Source organism: Lynx canadensis, chromosome C1, assembly GCF_007474595.2.
Source record: "Lynx canadensis isolate LIC74 chromosome C1, mLynCan4.pri.v2, whole genome shotgun sequence".
Classification (NCBI taxonomy): Eukaryota; Metazoa; Chordata; class Mammalia; order Carnivora; family Felidae; genus Lynx; species Lynx canadensis.
This window is the reverse complement of record NC_044310.1, coordinates 139,277,300-139,297,991: the sequence shown is the minus strand read 5'-3', so window position 1 is coordinate 139,297,991 and position 20,692 is coordinate 139,277,300. Positions and strand designations below refer to the sequence as shown.

Here is a 20,692-nt window from a genome sequence, read left to right as displayed (position 1 = left end):
TCGTGTATGTTACCAGAAGGTAGATATTTACAACGAACTTAACGAACTCTCAACATCAGTAGAATAGTCATATTTTGGTGTCTTGGTATTAACTCAGCCAGCAAAGAAAATAATTTCCCTAAATTTCAGAGCTGTGGAGGTCAATGCAAAGACACTTATGAAATTCTTCCATATGCAGCTATTTTCCTAGAGCACTTTTTAATGATCTGACTGAAAATAGTACCCCATACCAGTCTAGTAATACTTTGGCTTGGCAGAAAATAAGGACCTTATTATGGAAAATGTTCCATCATTTTGAGAAGCAAATAATATGAAGGACTAATTAAAGAATCCTGTAGAAAAGAGTAAGCAGAGAAAATCTAAGCCTCCTCCTTTCCTAAGTGATTTCTGGTTTGTTTTCTGTTTCTTTTTTGGTTTTGCCACCACTTACTTCGTTTTGTTTTTAAAACCCACAGAAGAAATAGTTCACATCTTGGAAAGCCATTTTAACGTCTTCCTTCATGCAGTTGAATATACGGAGTTAGGAGCCTTTTTCATCAGCTGTACAGTCAGCAGGTTAGAGCTTTCCTGCACCAACTGCTACCCCTTGCCTGGGAGGACTGGAAGTCTTCCATAAAGCAGGCTAGGCACAATCCTATGATAGCAGGCCATTGGGCCAAGGTGCCAAGGGCAGCCAGTTAGAGCCACTCGGTTTCCCACCACCCATTTTCCAAGTAGAAAAGGACAAAATGGAAACATCTTGCCACCAGCCACGTCACCAAGTGCTCCCTGTCCCTGCTGCCACCAGCTCATTGTGCAGAACCTGTGGCATCTTTGGGAGAATCTGAAATTTAGGAAATATGCAGACTGAAGCACTGATGTAAAACAGGATGACAAACACATCAGGACAATCAGTCCTAGGCTAGGACAAGAAACTGTGTGGAAGGAATGAGTTTCCATCAGGAGGGTACAAACAAGAGTGAAACCCACACCTTCCTTCGGTCACCTACTCTCACTTGTTTATATAACATTTTGAGATTTATCTATTGGTATTGTAGCATATGCACAGGTCTGTGCTAAGTGCTTTATACAAATTGCCACTGAAAGGTGTATGTTATTAACGGATAAGGGAACAAATACTCATGAAGTTTACTTGTGTTCATTAAGGCCTAATAGTTATAAAGTCGAAATTTTAACAAGGATTTTTGTGGCTCCAAAGTCTGCATGCTCTTGACTATTCACAAGGCATCCGTGCTAATGTTATAAATCCCCTGGATATGAAACAATATGCAGTTCGGGGATGTGTAGACAAACGTCACCTACATGAACTACCATTTCAATTATTGGAGGATTTCAGAGAATGTATCTAACACTGAAGAACCATTCTGCCAACTGCCTTCCTATATAGTGTCTGTCAACAGATCAACATAAGTACAGGAACAGCAACGGAAAAGTCCCACCCCCCTAGACACAAATGTGCCAACCGTCTTCTGGGCCAGCTCATCTGTCAGCTGCTCATTGGCCCTGGTCTTGTCCTCTACTTCCTGGGACTTCTGGTCATAATTGACAGCCAGCTCTTCCAGAGCCTGGAGAACTTCTTTCACTTCATCTTTGGCTGCCTCGTTTTCAATCTGGAGACGTGTCAGTTCTTCCTGGATCTTCTCATAATCTCTTCTTGTGGAAGCCAAAAGCTGGGGAAATGAGATGGCATAGAACTGGTGAGTGTAATGTTCAAGTGTTTATGTTCTGGGCTCACTCCAAAATAAAGTAACTTTAAAAACAGATATAGGATGCTCAGGATGCCTAGAAACCTTACTATATATACAGATGCCAAAACAAAAAAAAAAATAGCATGAGGTTTCAAGTATCTGTTTCTTTTTCTTTCTAGTGTTTTTAGGTTTTTTTTTTTTTTTTCTTTAACTTTAAAGCTAGGTAGGCTTCACTCAAAGAACTGATAACACATCAAAAATCACCCCACTCTGTGGCTGGTTGGCTATTCCAAATGGTGAACAAAGAATGAAGGGAATCATCTCTGAGGATGACAATAATACCACTTGGCTTTTTAACGTTACCATTATTTCACATTGTAACAGGTCCATTTCAGAGCCAACCAAAACAGTATAAAGCAATTGCCAATTTTTCTTAATACTGATCATGAGTGTATAGAAGAATATATCCCAAACATTCACATTAGTTAAAAGTGAATGAGTAGGCTTGTGGATATTTTCATTATCTTCATGCTTACTGTGTTTTCTGATTTTCCTATCAGAACAGATATTGCCTTGGCTGTATAGAAAAACAATACTGAGTTTGAAATGTAACAACAAGGAAGTTTATCATAGGCAATTGTACCAAGTTGGAGATGCAAAGGAATCAAAAGGGAGGAAGAAGGCAGGAGACACTGAGCAGATGAAAAACTCAACTACAGGCAAGAGGAAACTCAATTCAGGAGCCTGGGTGGCTCGGTTGGTTGAGCGTCCAACTTTGGCTCAGGTCATGATCTCATAGTTCATGGGTTCAAGCCCTGAAGCCCTGAGCCTGCTTCAGATTCTGTGTCTCCCTCTCTCTGCGCCTCCCCTACTCGTGCTCTATCTCTATCAAAAATGAATAAATGTTAAAAATTCTTTTAAAAATTAAAAAAAAATTTTTAATTATGAAAAAAAAAGAGGAGGGGGCGCCTGGGTGGCGCAGTCGGTTAAGCGTCCGACATCAGCCAGGTCACGATCTCGCGGTCCGTGAGTTCGAGCCCCGCGTCAGGCTCTGGGCTGATGGCTTGGAGCCTGGAGCCTGTTTCTGATTCTGTGTCTCCCTCTCTCTCTGCCCCTCCCCCGTTCATGCTCTGTCTCTCTCTGTCCCAAAAAAAAAACAAAAAAAAACAAAAAAAAAACGTTGAAAAAAGAAAAAAAAAGAGGAAAATCAATTAAATATGGTTGGTCTGACTGCAAAGGCATAGATGATCTCCCTGCCAAGGGAAGTGTTTGGACAGGTGGTATAATCATTGTCCTGAAGTGATGAAGGGAAGCAAAGAGGAAGAAAAAGGAATGGTTATAGAGAGAATTAGGTCTATGGGAAGGCTGGGACTACGGACATGAACTCAAGCCACCTGCTGGAACTGTATCATGTAATCCAATCCGTAGCACTTTTGCAACAAAGCAGAAAGTACCCTAAAGCACAAAAGAGAAAAAATACTTAGGTGGTCCTCAGCAAGAGAAACTAATCATCTATGTTTGACGGACTGGCTATCTATCCTTTGTTTGGGTTCCTGTTTGTTAAATACTTGGCAAAACACAATGTAATAAGGACATTCACTGGAGAACTCAACACCATCCAGGGAAAGACTGAAACCAATTTGCCTCCTTTTTACTATATCAAACACATACTAATTGAGCCCTTTCCTCTTTGCCTTCTCCTCCCCTCTATCTCTACTTTTGTTTTTTTTGGTTTTTTACCTCCTACAAGGTAGCACAAGAACACAGTATATATCAAAGACCTGAGCCGGCTGATTTGCAAAGCTGAAAAGAACTAAAACAGCAAGAAATGGGAGTGCTAGGCGCTGGGTATGAGGAGTTAGAATCGTCCTTGTCCAATCACAGAACTCCTTTATCTCTGCTCTTCAAAGACTAAGTGTAGCAACCAGCTATGCACTCTCAAAACCTCAGAGGTCTACAAAGTCAGACATTCATTTTCTAAACTCAGCTTTTAACAGGCATTCAAAGGAAATCTACCAAGAAATGTCCACATGATTCAATGATTTTTGAAAAAATTCTGTGCAAATTAAATTTCTGGAACAAATGTCAACAACAAAGAGTAATAAGAGAACTTCATAAAAAAAAAAAATTATTGCATTCTTTACCTCGTCCTGATCCAACATCTGTTGCTTTAGCTTTTCAGCCAGCTGGCTCTGCTGGTTAATTTCATCATCCTGAAACGAAACATCATGTTTAATGTTTTGGGGTTAGTTATGTCATTTTTGATATCCTGGCTTCCCGACGACAGTCAGATAGCAGGACGCCAGCTGTAGGCTTGCTAATAAGATGAAGGGAATGGTGTGATTCTTCCCCCATAGATGAGAGATTGACTCTGAGGTCCTGATTTGGTTAAAGTACCTCCTTTCTCCGCCTTTCTCAGCAGATGAAACATCTGGGTACTCTGGGATATATAATATCCTACACATTCAACTCAATTCCTGCTCATCCAGAAATCAGAGATCCAGGGTTTGGGAATCAGAAAGGACTTTGAAGCTATCCCTCCCAATTCAAAGATGCTAAGAAAAAATAAGGGAGTGAATTTCTAACCATCTGCACTGTAATATATTCACGTTCCAAATCTCATCAAACACATCAGTGACCAGGAATGCTGCCACGTGATCGGTAGGAGAGACCAGTATTTCCACTTCAAATCTCTTACTTACAGACACTGGAAAAACATTCACTAGAGAACTAATCTTCAGCATGAGCAGATCTCCCCCTTGATTAGAAGTTAATTTTCTTACCACTTGAAAAAAACAAAAACACTGAAGGAAGTGGGGGGTGCAGAAAGTTAATGCTTACTTTCCCGCCTGTCACTGAAGTGGGAAATGATCTGCCCACGGACAAATCTGCTTCCCTCACTCTCATTTTCTGCCACTAGGTGCTGCGGCCACAAAAGCCAGAGCTGTCCACCTCTCACTGCCCAGCGCAAACGTCTCTGCCTCTCCCAGACACCAGCCAGCCAGTGTGGGCAGAGCAGCGGGCAGACAACACTTAACAGCAGGAAGCTCAGTCTTCACTACAAAGATTTTCATGAATTCAGATGCAAATGTGAAGCCTAGCCTGTGAAGAGCAACTTGGCTTCCCAAGTGCGCCTCCCGTAAACACAGGAGGAAATCCTATTGGATCACACTTCCAGGGTCTAAACCCCAAGCAGAGTCAGATTCGGTATTATGGGGTCGCTCTTTGTGCCAGGTGTGGCCCAGGCGTTCTCATAACAGCCCATGAAAACCTGCACTGAGCCTTCCGCCTTTTCCGGGGGTGAGGTGAGAGGGGTGAACTCAAGGGCCTGGCGCGCAGGACCTCAGTTTTCCACAGGATATTCTCTAGGCTGTTTGGTCGTGTCTATGCTTCCATTTAAATCAGATTGACTCAGCATCACGACGAATGCTTTCCACAGAGCAAGAAAATTCTAAAATCAGTATTACAGGATCTGTATCTCATCTTCCTTTGTGTAGAACATCTTTTGGTCTTATTTCCCTGTTTGGGGAGACCCCGTTTCTACTGAACTTTTTACATCAATGTTTCTTTAATGGTTCAACAAAATACTCATGACTCTCCTCCCCAAATTCGGTTTCTGGCAAGAGAATTAGGGAAATTACACCAGAGTGAAACTGCCAGAAAATGGTACTTGCACAACTAGGAGACTATTCTGTAGGGCATATTTTCTCTTCTACTTTATAAACTTAAGAGTGTCAGTTACCAGGAACAACTTTGTGTTTATGTTCCTTGGCACATAAATATTAAACAACTTAACATAAAAGACTCCAGGAGTTTAACATCAGGGAGCTGCCATCCCTTCCCCTGGGACACATAAGCAATGGCTACAAGCGATATAAATCACAAGAGAAGCAGAACGGTGGAGCCAGCCCTTTGTTCTCACACTGTGTTCATTTCAAAGCCTGAAGACGCAGCCTTCCTCCGCAACAGGTGACAAGCCAGGTGCAGTGATTTCTGAGGTACAGTAAGAAACCCAGGGCCACTAGGCCGTCTGGGAAAGATGTGAAGAACAGGATTACATTATAAGGACATGAATCACTTGTACCAGAGATATTTCCAAAACTACACTTAACGCTTTGTTAAGGCAACTTCTCCAAGGAATTGATCTTTAAATTTTTTTTTTTTTCAAAACTTTCAGAATACAATGTGCCGTGCAGTCCACAGCTACACATTCAAGTGCACTTCTTAGAACGTGCTCAGTCTGACTATTAAGCTAGTCTGACTATTAAGAGCTAGTCCATATGCAACAGATTTCAAAGCACTTTTCAGAAAATATTCTTGTTCCTGGATTTTCTTACATGTGAAATGGTGACTTGTCAGCCCATCACTGGCCACCTTTAATTATAAAAATGTTTTTGTTGCAATGGTACTCAGTGAAATGAGGTTCAACTTCTATTTCTACTTGCACTGAACTCCTCTCACACATTTCCACTAGAGCATGAGGATGGCAGGAGACGAGGAATAAAGGAGACAGTGCCAACACCAACTTGCTCATCTTTTAAGTCTGCTCATAACTCATCTCTGCACCCCCCACCTCTGATACCACATAAGGTGGGATTCTCCCTCAAGCAAACAGAACCCAGAAGAGAAAGAAACTATTTATTGAGCAACTGTGACACACTAGAAACTTTTAATTCCCACTGCAACTTTTTTGGGGTGTTAACAGATATGAGCCCGTGTTGAAGATGAGAAAGAAAACTTCAGCTGGGTAGGCCGTTCATCGGCCCAAGTCTCAGCATTATTAAGACACAGGTCTGACTCAAAAGTGTATGCTTTTCCATCACACAGCACTGCCTTGGACAGTACCTGTCCTTAGATCCTTGGAGAGACAGCACAGAGGGGTAGAGGGGGCAGCTGGGAGGAGACCATGTAGCCTTTCTCCCACCACATTCTAAACCCTAAATGATTAGGGTTGACAAGTCCCTCGTTTAAAGGGCTAAGACCGAACAGGATGACCACAGGACTCGGGAGCCAGAAGATACACAGCTTCATTCCTGCTCTGCAGGTAATGTGAACTTCGAGGGAGTCACATAACCACCCTGGGCTAGCTTCTCATCTGGATCCAGATGCTTTCAGCTTTACCACTCAATAATCTATGAAGATGCCATGTTCCAAACATGGCAAACCACCTATCTCATCCAAACCACCTATCTCATCAGAAGCATGAAATACCTTCTAGAACTTTTAAGAGGAGGACAAATAACAATGATGGCTGATAAAGACATAATGAGGCAGACCACGGGTAGTCACTAAGGTCAAACCACCAGCTTTGGTGCCCTCTAGGGCTAAGGAGCTCAGTGCTCTCTCCGATCTCAGCAACCCCCTATGAGGGACCACAAATGCTAACCTCAAAATGTGTGCGTTTGAGGGTCTTCAAAGCATACGCCATCGGAGAATAATACAACAGGAAGTGTTCTGGGCTGGTCATAAGGGGGCAGAAACTCCAGGGTCAGCTCTGCCAGCTACCAACCAAAAAGCCCCAAGGCATGGCATTTTCCTCACTCGGACCCAGTCCTCATCACTACATTTCAGGAGCTGCATTTAAGACTCTAAAGTCTCTCTCAGATCAATGAAATTTGCTCATGCTACCAAGGTGAATGATCCCCATTCCAACCATGACAGGAGTCTATTCATAGAGAACAGAGTAGAGAATCAGGTCATCATCCCTCATTCAAAATTCTCTGGGGATTACTAAAATGAACCCATCAATTCTAAAATGAAAAAAAAAATCACAGTATGTTAAAACAATAGCATTTCTCTGGAGAAATCAAGAAATTGCATACATTGTTAACTTACTATTGATCTCCTTTTTCTCTGACTTTGAGGTTTTGCATAATAATATCTGGTTAGAAATGGAAGGATAACAGTGTGTCAAGCACCTAAAGGGCAATTAGCCCAGCTCTCTTGGGTGTGAATGTCTCATTAAATAGGTTACCAAAAAGGTACGGTCCCCCCAGTTTAACTCTGTCGTCACAATGCGAATTCCCAGGGTCACAGATAAGCAGAACTAGCTTCACATTCTGCTTGTAAAGGTGATACAGATACAGACGGAGCCTCACTCAGAATAGACAGGCTGGTAAGATTAATGGCAATGTTAACATAACAAAGCTGTTTCAGACAAACCAGAGGTGTCCCCAAACACTCTGAGCTGCACCACAACAGAAAAGATTAAATTGGACTAAAAATACCAGCAACCTTGATGAAATGAACTGAAAGGATTTAGAATATTCCAAGGGCGGGGCGCCTGGGTGGCGCAGTCGGTTAAGCGTCCGACTTCAGCCAGGTCACGATCTCGCGGTCCGCGAGTTCGAGCCCCGCGTCAGGCTCTGGGCTGATGGCTCGGAGCCTGGAGCCTGTTTCCGATTCTGTGTCTCCCTCTCTCTCTGCCCCTCCCCCGTTCATGCTCTGTCTCTCTCTGTCCCAAAATAAATAAACGTTGAAAAAAAAAAATTAAAAAAAAAAAAAAAAAAAAAAAAAAAAAAAAAAAGAATATTCCAAGGGCAATATGCCAAGATCACGTGAAACATCAATTTAATTTCCTATGCCTCTGGGATCCCTAACCCGACCTTCACTGGGGATTAATGGTGCACAGCATTCTCCAAGGCCTCTTCTCCTCTGTTCCATCTTGTGCATTTACATGACTACTTGAGTCCCAGAGTGTACCATAAAATTGGACATCCCTAACCAGCGTGTTCAAACCACTTCGTTCAAGAGTATGCCCCTGAAAACAGATTTACCAGTAAAGGAAACCTGTCAGACCACACACCGCGACCATTGGTTCCTCACCCAGGGCCTTAGAGCTGCATGATGAAAGTACACATTTCGCTTGAGGAGCCACCACCCTGCCCCTATAGCTGGCACTACTGTTGGAGTTTCAAGAGGTGAGGCAGAGGCCCAGAGAAGAACAGAAGGGACAATGAAACAAAGATCATGCACGCTTACACCACCCCCACTCTCCTGCAGTGATTAGCCCCGGTATAATGTCCAGAAGTGAAGACTCTGTCTATCTAGACTAACTCTCTAGTCTTCCAATCAAACTTCCATAAAAGCTTCCATTCCACATGAACTAGGTTCCCTGAGTCTGCCCAATCAAGAGCTAGGGTAGATACTAGGAAGACAGGCATAAACATCAGTCCGGAGCCCTAAATCAGCACCCCCACAGGGCTTGAAGCTGCTTCTGGCTAATCAGTCTAGAACCTGCCACCTCTCATCTTTGTACCAGAGTGAGGACCATAATCTTCAGCTACAGACCTTATCATCCAGTTGTCTGTAGAGACTGGAGATCTCCTCGTCGTACTTCTCTTTCTCCTCTGCAGAGATGCCAGCAACAACAGGAGCAATATTGTCTATGATGGGGGTGTTATCGCAGGGCTCCAAGGTCTTCTGGTCTTTAGCACTGATCTGTTCATCCTCAGGCACAGCTTCTCCTGCAAAGCACAACGAGAGGAGTTGGGGATTGAAGAAATTCAGCATGCAACCCTACAGGAAGAATTCCAAAAATAGTCACTCCCGTGAAAAGACATGGAGAACACAATAAAGAGCTGTTGTAGAGAGTCATAGCTTGTGTTCTTTCTATTTGACAGGAAAGGTTGTAGTTAATTGGCCAAACTAGTCTAAGGAAGAGGAGGACTATATAATACTCCCTCTTGTGATGCATCACTTAAGTACACTGGCTCCATCAACTACACAAGCTCCTAACTAATCCAGCTTGCAATGACATCCACAACTTTTTGCATACACTTTCCTTTTGTTGGGGAATATTCTGGGGCTTTATTAGACTCATATTCTATGTAGTGGTTGATTCACAGGGAAACAGACCTCTGAGGTATCCTAATTACCAATTAATTAGGTTACTGTTTCATTAAGAGAAACAGCCAAATCAAGGAACAAATTCACCACTATTGACAAGAACACTGCAGGGCCATAATCCTCTGAATCTGAGAGTCCCTGAATCTGAAGGAGAAAACCAGGGTAGCCCTGGACCCAGGAGCTCTGACTGACATAGCATAAACACACATCCTACTACCATCCTCTCCCCTAGGAGGTCAGAATTAATTGGCTCATCTGGAGAGTTCAAATAGAATAATTTCTTATGATGTCAAGTAGACCCAAGAAAAAAAGAAGCAGCCAATCCAGAATATCGTGCAGAGACCCTGCCTACCACTTCTAAGTTTGCAAAGTAGCACACAGCCCTTCTCGATCTACAGAATGGCCTTTTGTTGAGGCCTTTGGAGACAGCATTACCAAATCTGACAACTCAAATTGAGGGAAAAAGTGAAGTTCTCCAGCTGGTCAGTGGCCACCCCATTGAGAAAATCACCTTGCAAAGACAGGCCACAGAAAAAGGATTCTATGAAAACCATGTGGCCCAACTGAGTCTCTCAAACATCTTTTTGGAAAGCAAAGCAAAACCAAACATACTTTTCCATCACAGTGTTTACCATCAACTTCACACTCAGTTTGCTACAATCACTGAGTGTCTGCAGTGTTCCAAGCCTCACCCAGTTCTCAGCCCCTAAAATGCATTTGGTGGAAAGTCCCCAGGAAAACTGCCCTAAGACAGAAATAATTTCTCCCAAAAAATTAAAAATAAATAAATAAATAATAAAAGACAGAACTGGATCCCCTAATCGATGGCTTCATGAACAGTATGCATCATGCGTCAAGAAAGCCACCTGAACACTGCACACATTTACCTCAACATAAACAAAACGCTTTGTGATGGCTTAGCTTTGCTCCTTCAGGTTCCATTATCTCCCTTGATAATTACAAAATGGTAGGAAGACTCTCCTGTCAAAAAAAATTAACATCCAATGATTTCACCAGTCCCATTTGAAGCAAAACCTGGAATAAACAATTCCTTTGCTGAATAGAAACTGAGCCAACCCTTTTTCCTTCTAAAGCTCAACTAGACTGTACTGTACCTGTGCCTTTTTCTAAAATTATTGACCTGAAACAAAACCAGAATATCAGAGTAGCCTTTGAACTGAACCTGAACCAAATCAATATTTCATTCAGTTCCAATTCCTGGTTTAAAACATCCATCAACGACCTCAGTGCGCAGACTGGACCTCATCCAATTAAAGGATCTATATTCTCTACAGCCTGCTAAATCCACAGGCTGTCAAAGCAGTACCATATTCTAGTTCCTAAGGACTTTTTTGTTTTGTTTTACTTAAATATATCTTTGTCTAACCATAGATTATATACACAAAAACTCTAAAGCCCTCCTTCACCCCTACCTCCCAATTCTATTCCTTCTCCAGAGAAATTTACCACCAACACTTTGGTAAATCCTTCTCCTATTTGGGTTATGACCGTATCTCAAATTTTTCAGCTCTACCTTCTGAACTTTGTCAACAGGGCATTCCAGTATGGCATAAGTTTAATCTTCCAGCTTAAGCATGATGAAGGTGAATTTCTTAACTGTACTAGACCGGAAATCAGCCAGAATATGATCCTATTATCCTACGCCAACTTGCCCCAAGACAGACGCAAGATACAAACACATCTGGAAGAGACATAGTCCCTGTGTTCTTTGGTTCCACATGGCCGAGAGCCAGTGCCACTATGAGGCTGGGGTGTGCTAAGGAGCCGCCCAGGGCATGTTTTGATCCATGTGAGTGGGTAGGAGCCAGGGATGAACCCCTATAACCTAGCGGCAAGTGACCCTAAAGCAATCACAGCATCACTAAGTACCAGAGGGGTCCAAGAATAGAGCAGTTCAGCAAACAACCAACGCTGCTACGAGGCACCCTGAAAGTAATCAACAAACCTCATTAACATCTCCAGTGCTGTGCTGGGACGCTGAGCCACACTACACCTTTTAACTGATCTAATTAATCACCAGCCCATCTCCTGCTTAACTTCTTCATCTGCTTTTTGTAAAGGAGAAAATAATGCCTTTGACACGGCATTGTTCTAAAGATTTAATTAAAATAGTATATGTGAAAAAACGCTGAAGGTATTATGGTTTAAAGTCCATCTCTTATCTCCTCCTCTCCCTAACGAGTTGTCAACTCTCCAGGCTTTGCAGATAAATTATTTTTACTTATTCTGAGATTACTGTTCCTGAGGTCTTCACAATACCTTTGTGGCTGTAGCTCAGTTCCAAAAATAAAACACAATGTAGCTACAAAAGTCCCTTCCAGGTTTATTTTTATTGTTACTAAAACAATATTTGAAACCTATAGCAGACTTTCTGGTTTGTCTTGAACAATTCTCTGAATCAAAGCATCAACATATCCCCCACAAAGCTACATCTAAACAAGGTGCTCTTCCCAGTTTATATTCCAAAGGTCAGGCAGTCAGGATTATTTTTTGCAGCAGCCGTTCAGGCCGAGAAGAACAAAGCAGCAACACGCAGGAACAAAAGCAGCAGGCATCTGTGGGAGAGCACAGCTCCTGCCTGGAGAGGAACCAAGAGCTGGTTTTCCCAAACACTGCTACCCTTCAAAGGACCGAGAAAATGACTTCCAGAAGTGTCCCTGGTAACTACACTGTCCAGCTCACAAACACGTCTGGGGGTTGTAAATTCCCAACACTACGCGAGACCTGACACTAGGCAATCTGTCTCCATGGCAATCTCACCACGTTAATCGAGAATATTCCCTGCACTGCAGTGGACTCAGTCTCTGGAGAAGCCCCCACGAGGTGATTACGGAACAACTGATTGTAACAAGGCAGACAGCTGCAAACAAACCCTGGAGGAAAAAAAAAATGTCCTGAAATCTGGTGGTGGGAGACCGGAAAAGGACCACCAAATGAAGATGAGCATCTATTTTTATTTTTATTCCCTTTTTCGCATTAAAAGCAAATTTCTCTTAGTTCATCCCCTGAGGCTTTGTACCTGCTGTCTATAGGGAAAGAGCTTATAAAATTGTAAAGCATCGGACTTTTTACAACGAAAACTCCCCCCACTTCCATTAGAATCCTTTCCCTTCTTTAAATAAGCATTCTGGCATTTCCTATTGTCAGATGTAATTACCTGTAAGGACTAAAAAGATTTGTGTGTACACAGGAGCATTCGCTTAGAGCACACCTACAAGGTTTGCAGAGCATTTTAATTATAAAATGAAACCCCCCGAGGGCATAAATCACATTCCTACAAAAAAGCAAAAATCCATCAATTGCAATAAACAAGAATGACAGACTGATCAAAAATACTCGTTAGGGCTATTAGTTAAAAATTCTAAAACAGGCTTTTTAGTGTTTTGTTTTTTTCAAAAAAAAAAAAAGAAGAAGAAAACCATTAGACTGCCAGTAATTCATTAAAATTTCACACATGAAATAGCAACGAGCTAGTTATCCTTTTCATAAATTGAGTCCCTAAAGCCTCTGGAGAACATAGAAAGGTAATTGCATTCTCTCTGCAACTCCAGGGGCAGAGATTTGCTGGTCACTCACAGCTTCCGTCAGAAACCACAGCAGATCTGGCAAAGGAGGTGCTCTCTTTTAGTACCAATTAAAGAGGCCCAGTGGCAGACCTAATGGTAGGTAATTTCTATATCAAAGAAACTAAAAGGAAATCTTTAAGTTGCCAGATGGGTAAGAGCAGCTGGCTACAAGATGTCATTATATAAATGTGTGGTTTAAAAAAAAAAAAAAAAGTCATTCCTTTATGGGATTATTTTGCACACAAATAGCATCTCTCACCCTAGTTCCTAAAAATATTGTAAGCAGCTTAAGACATTCTCTAATCCCTTCTAGAGTAATTTTATAATAAACTGGTCACATAGGACTCTAGAATCTCTTTACATTCCTGACCTCTTGACTAGCCCACACCATTCTCTTAGTGGGCAGTATTTCTACTCGTGTTGAGCCGTGCTCTCAAAAGAAGGAAGAGAGCCTAACAGATGGGATCTCTCAAATGAAACGCTAACCTTTGCGACGGTCAGGAGTCCAGGGCAGGGGGGTGGGGGTGGGGGGTGGACAGCATCTTCGACATCTCTACTGCTAAAAGAGCAAACTGTATCCCAGCTACGGAGGCCACGCAGTCCCACAAAGCCCCAGATCAGACTCCACGTTACAGATTTAGCCAGTTAGGAAACCAAGCCTGCTGGCCTGGCAGGTTTTAAATTTGGAAAACAAATCTGTTCTAGAGATTGCCGATTTTTCCACGCCTTCCCAGGCTGTGATGAAATAATTTCTTTGCATGACTTCAGCAGATGGGGTAAATCTACATCCATTCTGTTACTTAATATTATATTTAATCATTCAAGAGACACGGCAGAGGTGTCCTACTCTCTGTCGGGTCATTTCCCTGCACCCTCGACACCTGGATTTTCAGGGCCTCCTTTTCTGGCTTAAGCCCTTGTAAAATGTGACCGGTTTTTAAAGGGCAAGATTGAAAGAAGTATCAGAAAGGAAGGCATGTGTAAAGACTGACCCCACAGCAATGGGGGGATCTGTGCGTGGAACTGTGCGCCCATCCCCCTTCCGAGGGTCACAGCCCTGGGCTTTCAGCCCTCTCTTCCCATCCTCCCCATTAAGAATCTTCTGGATAGACTGGAAGATGGCTGCAGGGTGAACTGGGAGCCATAATTCACTCTGAATCCAACTCTCTAAGTCTATCCCCATTTATAGGGTTGTTCAAGTCTTTTCCATGCATATGATGAACAAACAACAGAACTGGAAAAAAACAATCCTGCTTCTGGCAACTGCCCACTCCATCTATCTGTCCTTAAGCAAGTAGGCTGAACAAAATTCCTGAGGCTGAAGCTGCCAGCAGAACTTCCAGATTCAAAGGACTGTCAGTCGATTTCAGCCCACAAGATGTCACTAGCAGATCGTAGCGGACAGGTGTTTTCCAGTCACTGAACGCCCATTCTCATTTCAGAACCGCAACTTCCTTGTGAAGAATTACATCTTCCAGTGCAGGCAGGTTTGCTCAGAAGACACAGGCCTGAGAAGCAGAGGGCCCTGGCCTTCCTCAACCAAAGCACACCACCCCCCACAGTATCCCCCTTCTCTCTCCCAGGGCGTCTGGGTCTCAACCATATAATTCGAGGAAGGGGGAAAATACTCAAGAGGGGAGTCATGCCAGGTGTGACCCCTTAAGAGCTCTGTTGCCTGAGTGTCTGGAGTAGCCCCAGCTTTGCCGGGTGAGCCTGGTTCCTCGGCTGTTCTTTGGTTCTGGGAGTCACCCACAGACTTCTAATGCTTTCCTGTTTTGTTTAAGCTAAGCAGGGTCATTCCTGTCCCTTGCAACCCAAAGAGCCTGGCACTGTGAGGAATGGAGTGGCTCTCCTTATGCCTTCTTTGTAAAAACAGGGCATGGCCTCCCCTTTGGCCAGCACCCGCATGCCCTGAGCCACCTGGCCTTAATGCCAATGGCAGAAATTAATTAAGGCTGGGTGTAGGTACACACATTAGGAATCCCAGGCCATCTTCTGAGAATCAACGTTCTACTCTGTCCAGAGGAGGAAACTGCTAGGCTCTCATTCTAAAGTAGCCCATTAAGCTACAAGGAGCTGAAAACTGAAAACTTGTACTGGCGAGGGTCTGGGGGAGAACTTGCCTATAGGCAAGTAACAGGATCGTATTTCACAACTTCGAAGGACTTCAGCGGGAAATGCTCTCTCCTGTGGTACGGTCCCATTCCAGCCAACTGTAGCAACTTCTTCACTCTACATGGTTTGCCATCGAGACATCGTGTTATTTTACCTTTCCTACTCCTTTGTAGTCCTCCCTCATTCTGTAGAACAGCAAAAAAGGAAAAGCGGAGGCGTGGGTACACACGCACAATTTTTCTCTGCTATATTCCCTCTCTCCTGCTCTCCCACAGCTGGAGTAGAGCAGCCAAACTTTTCAGATTATAAACACACCATGCAAGGATGGAAAGCTCTTTCCCAGCGGAGAATGCATACAATGGACAATGCTGCTTTAATGCGTTCAGCCCACAAGTGGCTGACTCCTAGAGTTTAGAGCCAATGTGTGTGTCAAATTTCAAAAGAAAGTTGGAAATATCCTGCCACTTAGATTTTAGTGGGGGGGGCGTCACCTCTGCTCTCCTTCTTCACCTCTCAAAATCCCAGCTCTCCAGTTGGCACAAACCAGCCATGTTCTCAGGACTAGGAGGAATTAGGTCTGGTGCACGGGACGCTGCTGAGAAGCTTCCAGTCCCTTCTTTCCTGGGGTGACATTTGTCACACTCCTCTGGCCCAAACACAAATCACTAGGGCTATGTGCAGGCTCCATAGACAACAGAGAGACAATGAACTCAGCACTCAACTGCCCTACATTCAGATCCCTGCTCTGTCAGTGACTGAGTCACCTTGGGCACATCTTCTAGCCTGTCAAAACCTCAAGGGCTGCCTGCGGATTACACGGCCAGCCTAGGAACATCACAAAAAGCCAGGGCCGTTTTGTCGTATATGTGACATGGAGTTAATCCTTGAGATAATCCTTCAACTCACAGCTGGTCAAAGGACAGCTCCACGATGCCTCTATCTGCCTCCGTCCTGCCTGAAATCTGTATCACTGAAGGTGGATCTCTACACTTGAAAACTTCTGCTTTCAGAAAAATTACCTTTAAAATGCAGATGTGCAGAGGTTAGCTGGCAAGAACAGGAGAGCTCTGCAGATCCCCCTTCTCCATCACATTCATTCAGTGATTACATGGCAGTGGTGGAGGGGGGTCCCTCTCAAGACTTTCTCCCTCTCCTCTTCCCTGCCCTCTCTCTATAGGGGACCTCACCCCTACCTATGCCTTCAGGCACTTCCTAAAGCTCAACTCTCACATTTCTTTCCTTAGCTCAGCCAGAGCCTCTGAGCTCTAGACCTCTGGACTTAACTTATTTGACATTTTCACTTGGATTATGCCACAGGTACCTCAAACTCCCTTCCTCATCTCCCTGGTCTCCAGTCTGGTTCCTCTCTGGTGTTTCTTGTTTAGATGAATGGTTCCACCCTCCATCTAACTCGGCAAGCCAGAAAACTTGGCACTCTGCCTTCCCATGGCCAGCTCCTCCCCAAGATCTGCTAATTTCACCTCCTAAATACGTCTCTCATCCAGCCATGCCTCTCCCTTTCCATCTCCACATCTCTCAGTTCAACTACGCAGCCTCATCCCTGGAAGACCATCCTTGTTCCTGGCCCTCCTCCCACCCTCTCTACTCAATTCTCCAGCACAACCAATGGAGCTTTGAAAATGCAGATCTTATCATATGATCTTCAGTTTAATATCCTCGAAGGGCTTCTCACTGCTTCCCACATAATGACCAAAATCCTGAGCAAAGACTATTTAGCCCTGCAGAAGACAGGCCTGCCTACCCCTCCCGTCCAGCTCGGGCCAGTAGTGCCTCACCCTGGCTCGCCACACTGGCCTTCCTGCTGCCTCCCCACTTCAGGGATCCCCTCAGGGATGTTGTAAATGTGGCTCCCTCCACCCTGACCCCCACTTCTGCCTTGGTGCTCCTAACTGCTCTGTTTCTCTCAGATCTTATTCCCTAGGTCACTTACCGAGGGAAACCTGCACTGACTCCCAAGTCAAGATGTGGGCCCCTGTTATAATACCTTTTAGTACCTTATGCTTTCTTTTAGGTATGCAGCATAGACATGTTTATTGATTGTGGCTGAAGTCTGCCTTCCCTATCAGACTGTAAGCTCCGTAAGGGCACAGACCATGACTGACAGCTCACCCTTTCCACTCCAGCGCTGGACTAAACACGTTTATGTGATACGTTTATGGAAGTCTATCATGTGCCAGAAACCATATGTGAGTTTTCCCCAATTATGTACTTAAGGACTTATATAGGATCTCACCCTGCAGGCCACGGAAAACAGTGTGTTTCTAGGTAGATCTGCAAGGTGGGTGGAGCAGGGCAACAATTAAAATGACGCCAAGTGAAAAGTCCAAAAGCAAGGTGAGAGTGCCCAGGCAACAAGGGGAGTTAGGCAAACTGGGCGGGAGACCGCCCCCAGAGGACAGAGCTGGTTGAGGGATCGAGAACTGCAGGGTGAGAGCCTGGCAGGTGCCAAGAGGGGGCAGAAAAAAAACAAGGCTAGCTGTCCACTCCACAGTGTTCCAAGGCCAGTCTCCCTCTCTTTACCAAAAGGCTTTACTGAATGTTCCAGTTGCCCAGCAGAGAACTGACCCGAGAGGATCCCAGAAATAGAACAAAACCTCATACAGCCGCTCCCTGCCTTGCCAACCATCCCTCCTCACTCTCCTACTCCTGCCAAACTGCAAGGAAGCATGCATCGGCCCCAGGTGCTGAATTATTCAATTATTCTAGCAGCTTTCAAAACACGTGTGCAGCTAGAAAATCTCCCAAAAAGCATCGTGTTATTTAGGCTACTAGGTCACTTCTTGAACCTCTCTTGGATCCTGGTTTGCCTCACAATTGTTTTTCAATCAAATAGTAGGTCATTGACACCCCACCTTCCTAGCAAAACACAGTGGCAAACACGGACTCACAAGACGGTCTGCCACTAACTGTGCTGTTACAGTCACAAACTGGCGGGTCCCATCCCGCTCCTGCATAGCGGCTCCTACGCTCACCCAAGAGAGACTGAAGTCGGCTGCAGCACCTCAAATACATAGTGGACACAGCAGCAAAGAATCTGAATCTCCAGCTATCCACTGTGCCCTGACACACACACACACACACACACACACACACACACACACACACCAACCTGCTTATTTCAGTTAAAAATAAAAATAAATTAAAAAATAGAAAGACTTCTACCTTCTAACTTCATCACAATGCTAAAATTTCTGAAATAATCTGCCCGCACTTGGATCTGGAAACCCCTCTTCAACGCCTCACCCACAACCCACCCACCCAGTGCATGTCAGCTCTCTGAGATATTTTCTTCGAGTAGAACAAACCAAAGAGAATGTTTTTTGGGGAAAAAGAAAAAAAGCTAGTCACGAAACAAGCCTGTAAGACTCCATTTTAGCACAGAGCTTCTTCAAGAGCCCTCTATTTCTGTCTCTGAAGAAGCAGAGCACGATCAGTTGGGCCCAGAAAAAAAAAATGCAAATATTTGCCAGAGGGGACTTTTAACCCCAAATCAATTATAAAACTCACATAGGAGAGAAGGACATTTTTCATTTAATCAAAAGCAATCTGAGCCACAACGTCTCGGGCACTGCCCTCTAAACCTCAAACATGGCTACAGGAGGGAAGCACAATAATCAGATAGGGGAGCATCTCATTGAAAATAGATTAAGGCAACTTTGCAAATAGTCGCTTGCCCACAGTAAGCATGCATGTGAGCCGAGTGACGGGGTCGGGTGGGGAGCTACGCCAGGCAATGAGAAAACGTCACTCATTCCACAGGTTGTTGCAAGGCAGGACCAAGTTCCACCCTCATCCCGTCCTTCCCAAGTGTCCCAGGAGGCCAGCTGTCCTAGGAAAAGGAAAACACACATCCGTGCCTCTTTCTTCCTCTCCGTTCTTCCTTACCATTTCTCCATCTGTTTAGCTCCATCTCCAGATGCTGGATAACATTCTTGAGAGTCTTGTTTTTCTCTTTCTCTTTTTCATATTTCTTCTTCCATTCTTCCGCTGTCAGTTCCAGGTTCACGGAGACTGTATTCTTGATGGTCTTAGCCCTGAGGTCAAAAGCATAAGGGAAAAAATTCTGAGGGTAGCTATTATCATTACCTAAATCATGAATACAATTAAGCCTCAAATGCTTTCACATTAGAAGGCTGTGACTGGGGTAGCAGAAGGGGTCCTGGGACCTATCACCCTCCTAACTGCCCCGAAGGTTCTAAACTCACCATTTCCTTTTCTCCTTTACCTCCTGCCAGCCTAAATCCCATGGACTTTCATTTGAATTGTCTCCCAGGGCCATCACTCTCTGTTATATGTTCTCAGCCCTGACTTATGGTGATAGTCTTTCTCAAGCATTCAGCAGTCTCCTCTGCCAGGTCCGTCTTCTTATGTAAGAGTTTCCTTTCCATCCTAACATTTACTAACATTTATGAAACACTGGGGTTTGTCAGGACAATGGAGACAAAGTCTGTGGCCTCGTAGGGCATAGTTTCTCACGTCAACGATACACAGACTGAAATAGTGCAATCAGATGTTTTTCTTACATTTGGTACCTACAATCAACCTCGCTGTGTTGAACACATGCCAACACGTGTTTCCCGGGACAGGTGGGTCACTTAGCCACTTTTGGCCAGCGAGGTAAAACCAAGGCTCCCCGCTGAGCACAGGCCCCTGTCACAGGCGATTGTCACCGTGTAAGAGTGGAGGGCCCCTGTTCTCAGTCCATCCCATTGTTCAGAGAAAGTCAGAAGTTGATAATTTTATTTGTATCGCCTAGTTTAAGACAATTTTGAAAAATAATGTGTGAGGCAAATAAATATGTCTAAGGGCCACCATCTGTTCATTTCTAATATGAGACATGCAGTGAATTTCTAGGGCATATGACTGGGGAATGTGACCCCACACTGGATGTCTGGACAGTTACTCAAGGGAAACTTGATGAGAGCAAAGTCAGGACAGCTCTGGCTGATACTAAAAACGACACAATTCACCCAGCTTTGTACAGAAATGAACACACAAGCAGATGTGTCCGACTGAAATGTAAATTGACCACAGCAGGATCCCGCTTACTCTTTACTTCTTAAGAAGGCAAAAACTTCATTTAAAAATGTGATATTCTGTTTTATTTGCTATTCACTTTTCCAGTTTAAACTCCCACAGGTTCTTGTACTGTCATACTTGCCAGCATTATCTGATGTGTGATTCAGGTTAATTACTGTTGTCATGAAATGCCATTTTGGACATGATTTCTAATTCAGTGAAAGAAATTCACCAGCCCGCACCAGGGCTACAGATGTCACTCCAAAAATTAATTCCTAAAGCAGACAACTAAATAACCCAACTGTCAAAAGAGGAGTTAAATGATTTCAGCGTAAGACTCCGCTTAAGAATTAGTAAAGTTCTCCCTCGTTCATTGCAGCTTGAGGCTGCTGTCCCCAGAAGTGCTTCAACTCT

The 20,692-nt window shown here is 44.0% G+C and overlaps 1 protein-coding gene across 1 annotated transcript in view; it reads right to left on the bottom strand.

The window, feature by feature from the left end:
• KIF5C (kinesin family member 5C) overlaps positions 1-20,692 on the bottom strand; it is a 164,710-nt gene that overhangs the window by 51,550 nt on the left and 92,468 nt on the right. The window contains exons 11-14 of the mRNA XM_030326755.1: positions 19,145-19,293; positions 8,979-9,154; positions 3,833-3,901; positions 1,464-1,670 (exon numbers count right to left, since the gene is read on the bottom strand). Of these exons, the coding sequence (XP_030182615.1) occupies positions 1,464-1,670; positions 3,833-3,901; positions 8,979-9,154; positions 19,145-19,293 (601 nt within the window). The remainder of the gene's footprint in view (positions 1-1,463; positions 1,671-3,832; positions 3,902-8,978; positions 9,155-19,144; positions 19,294-20,692) is intronic.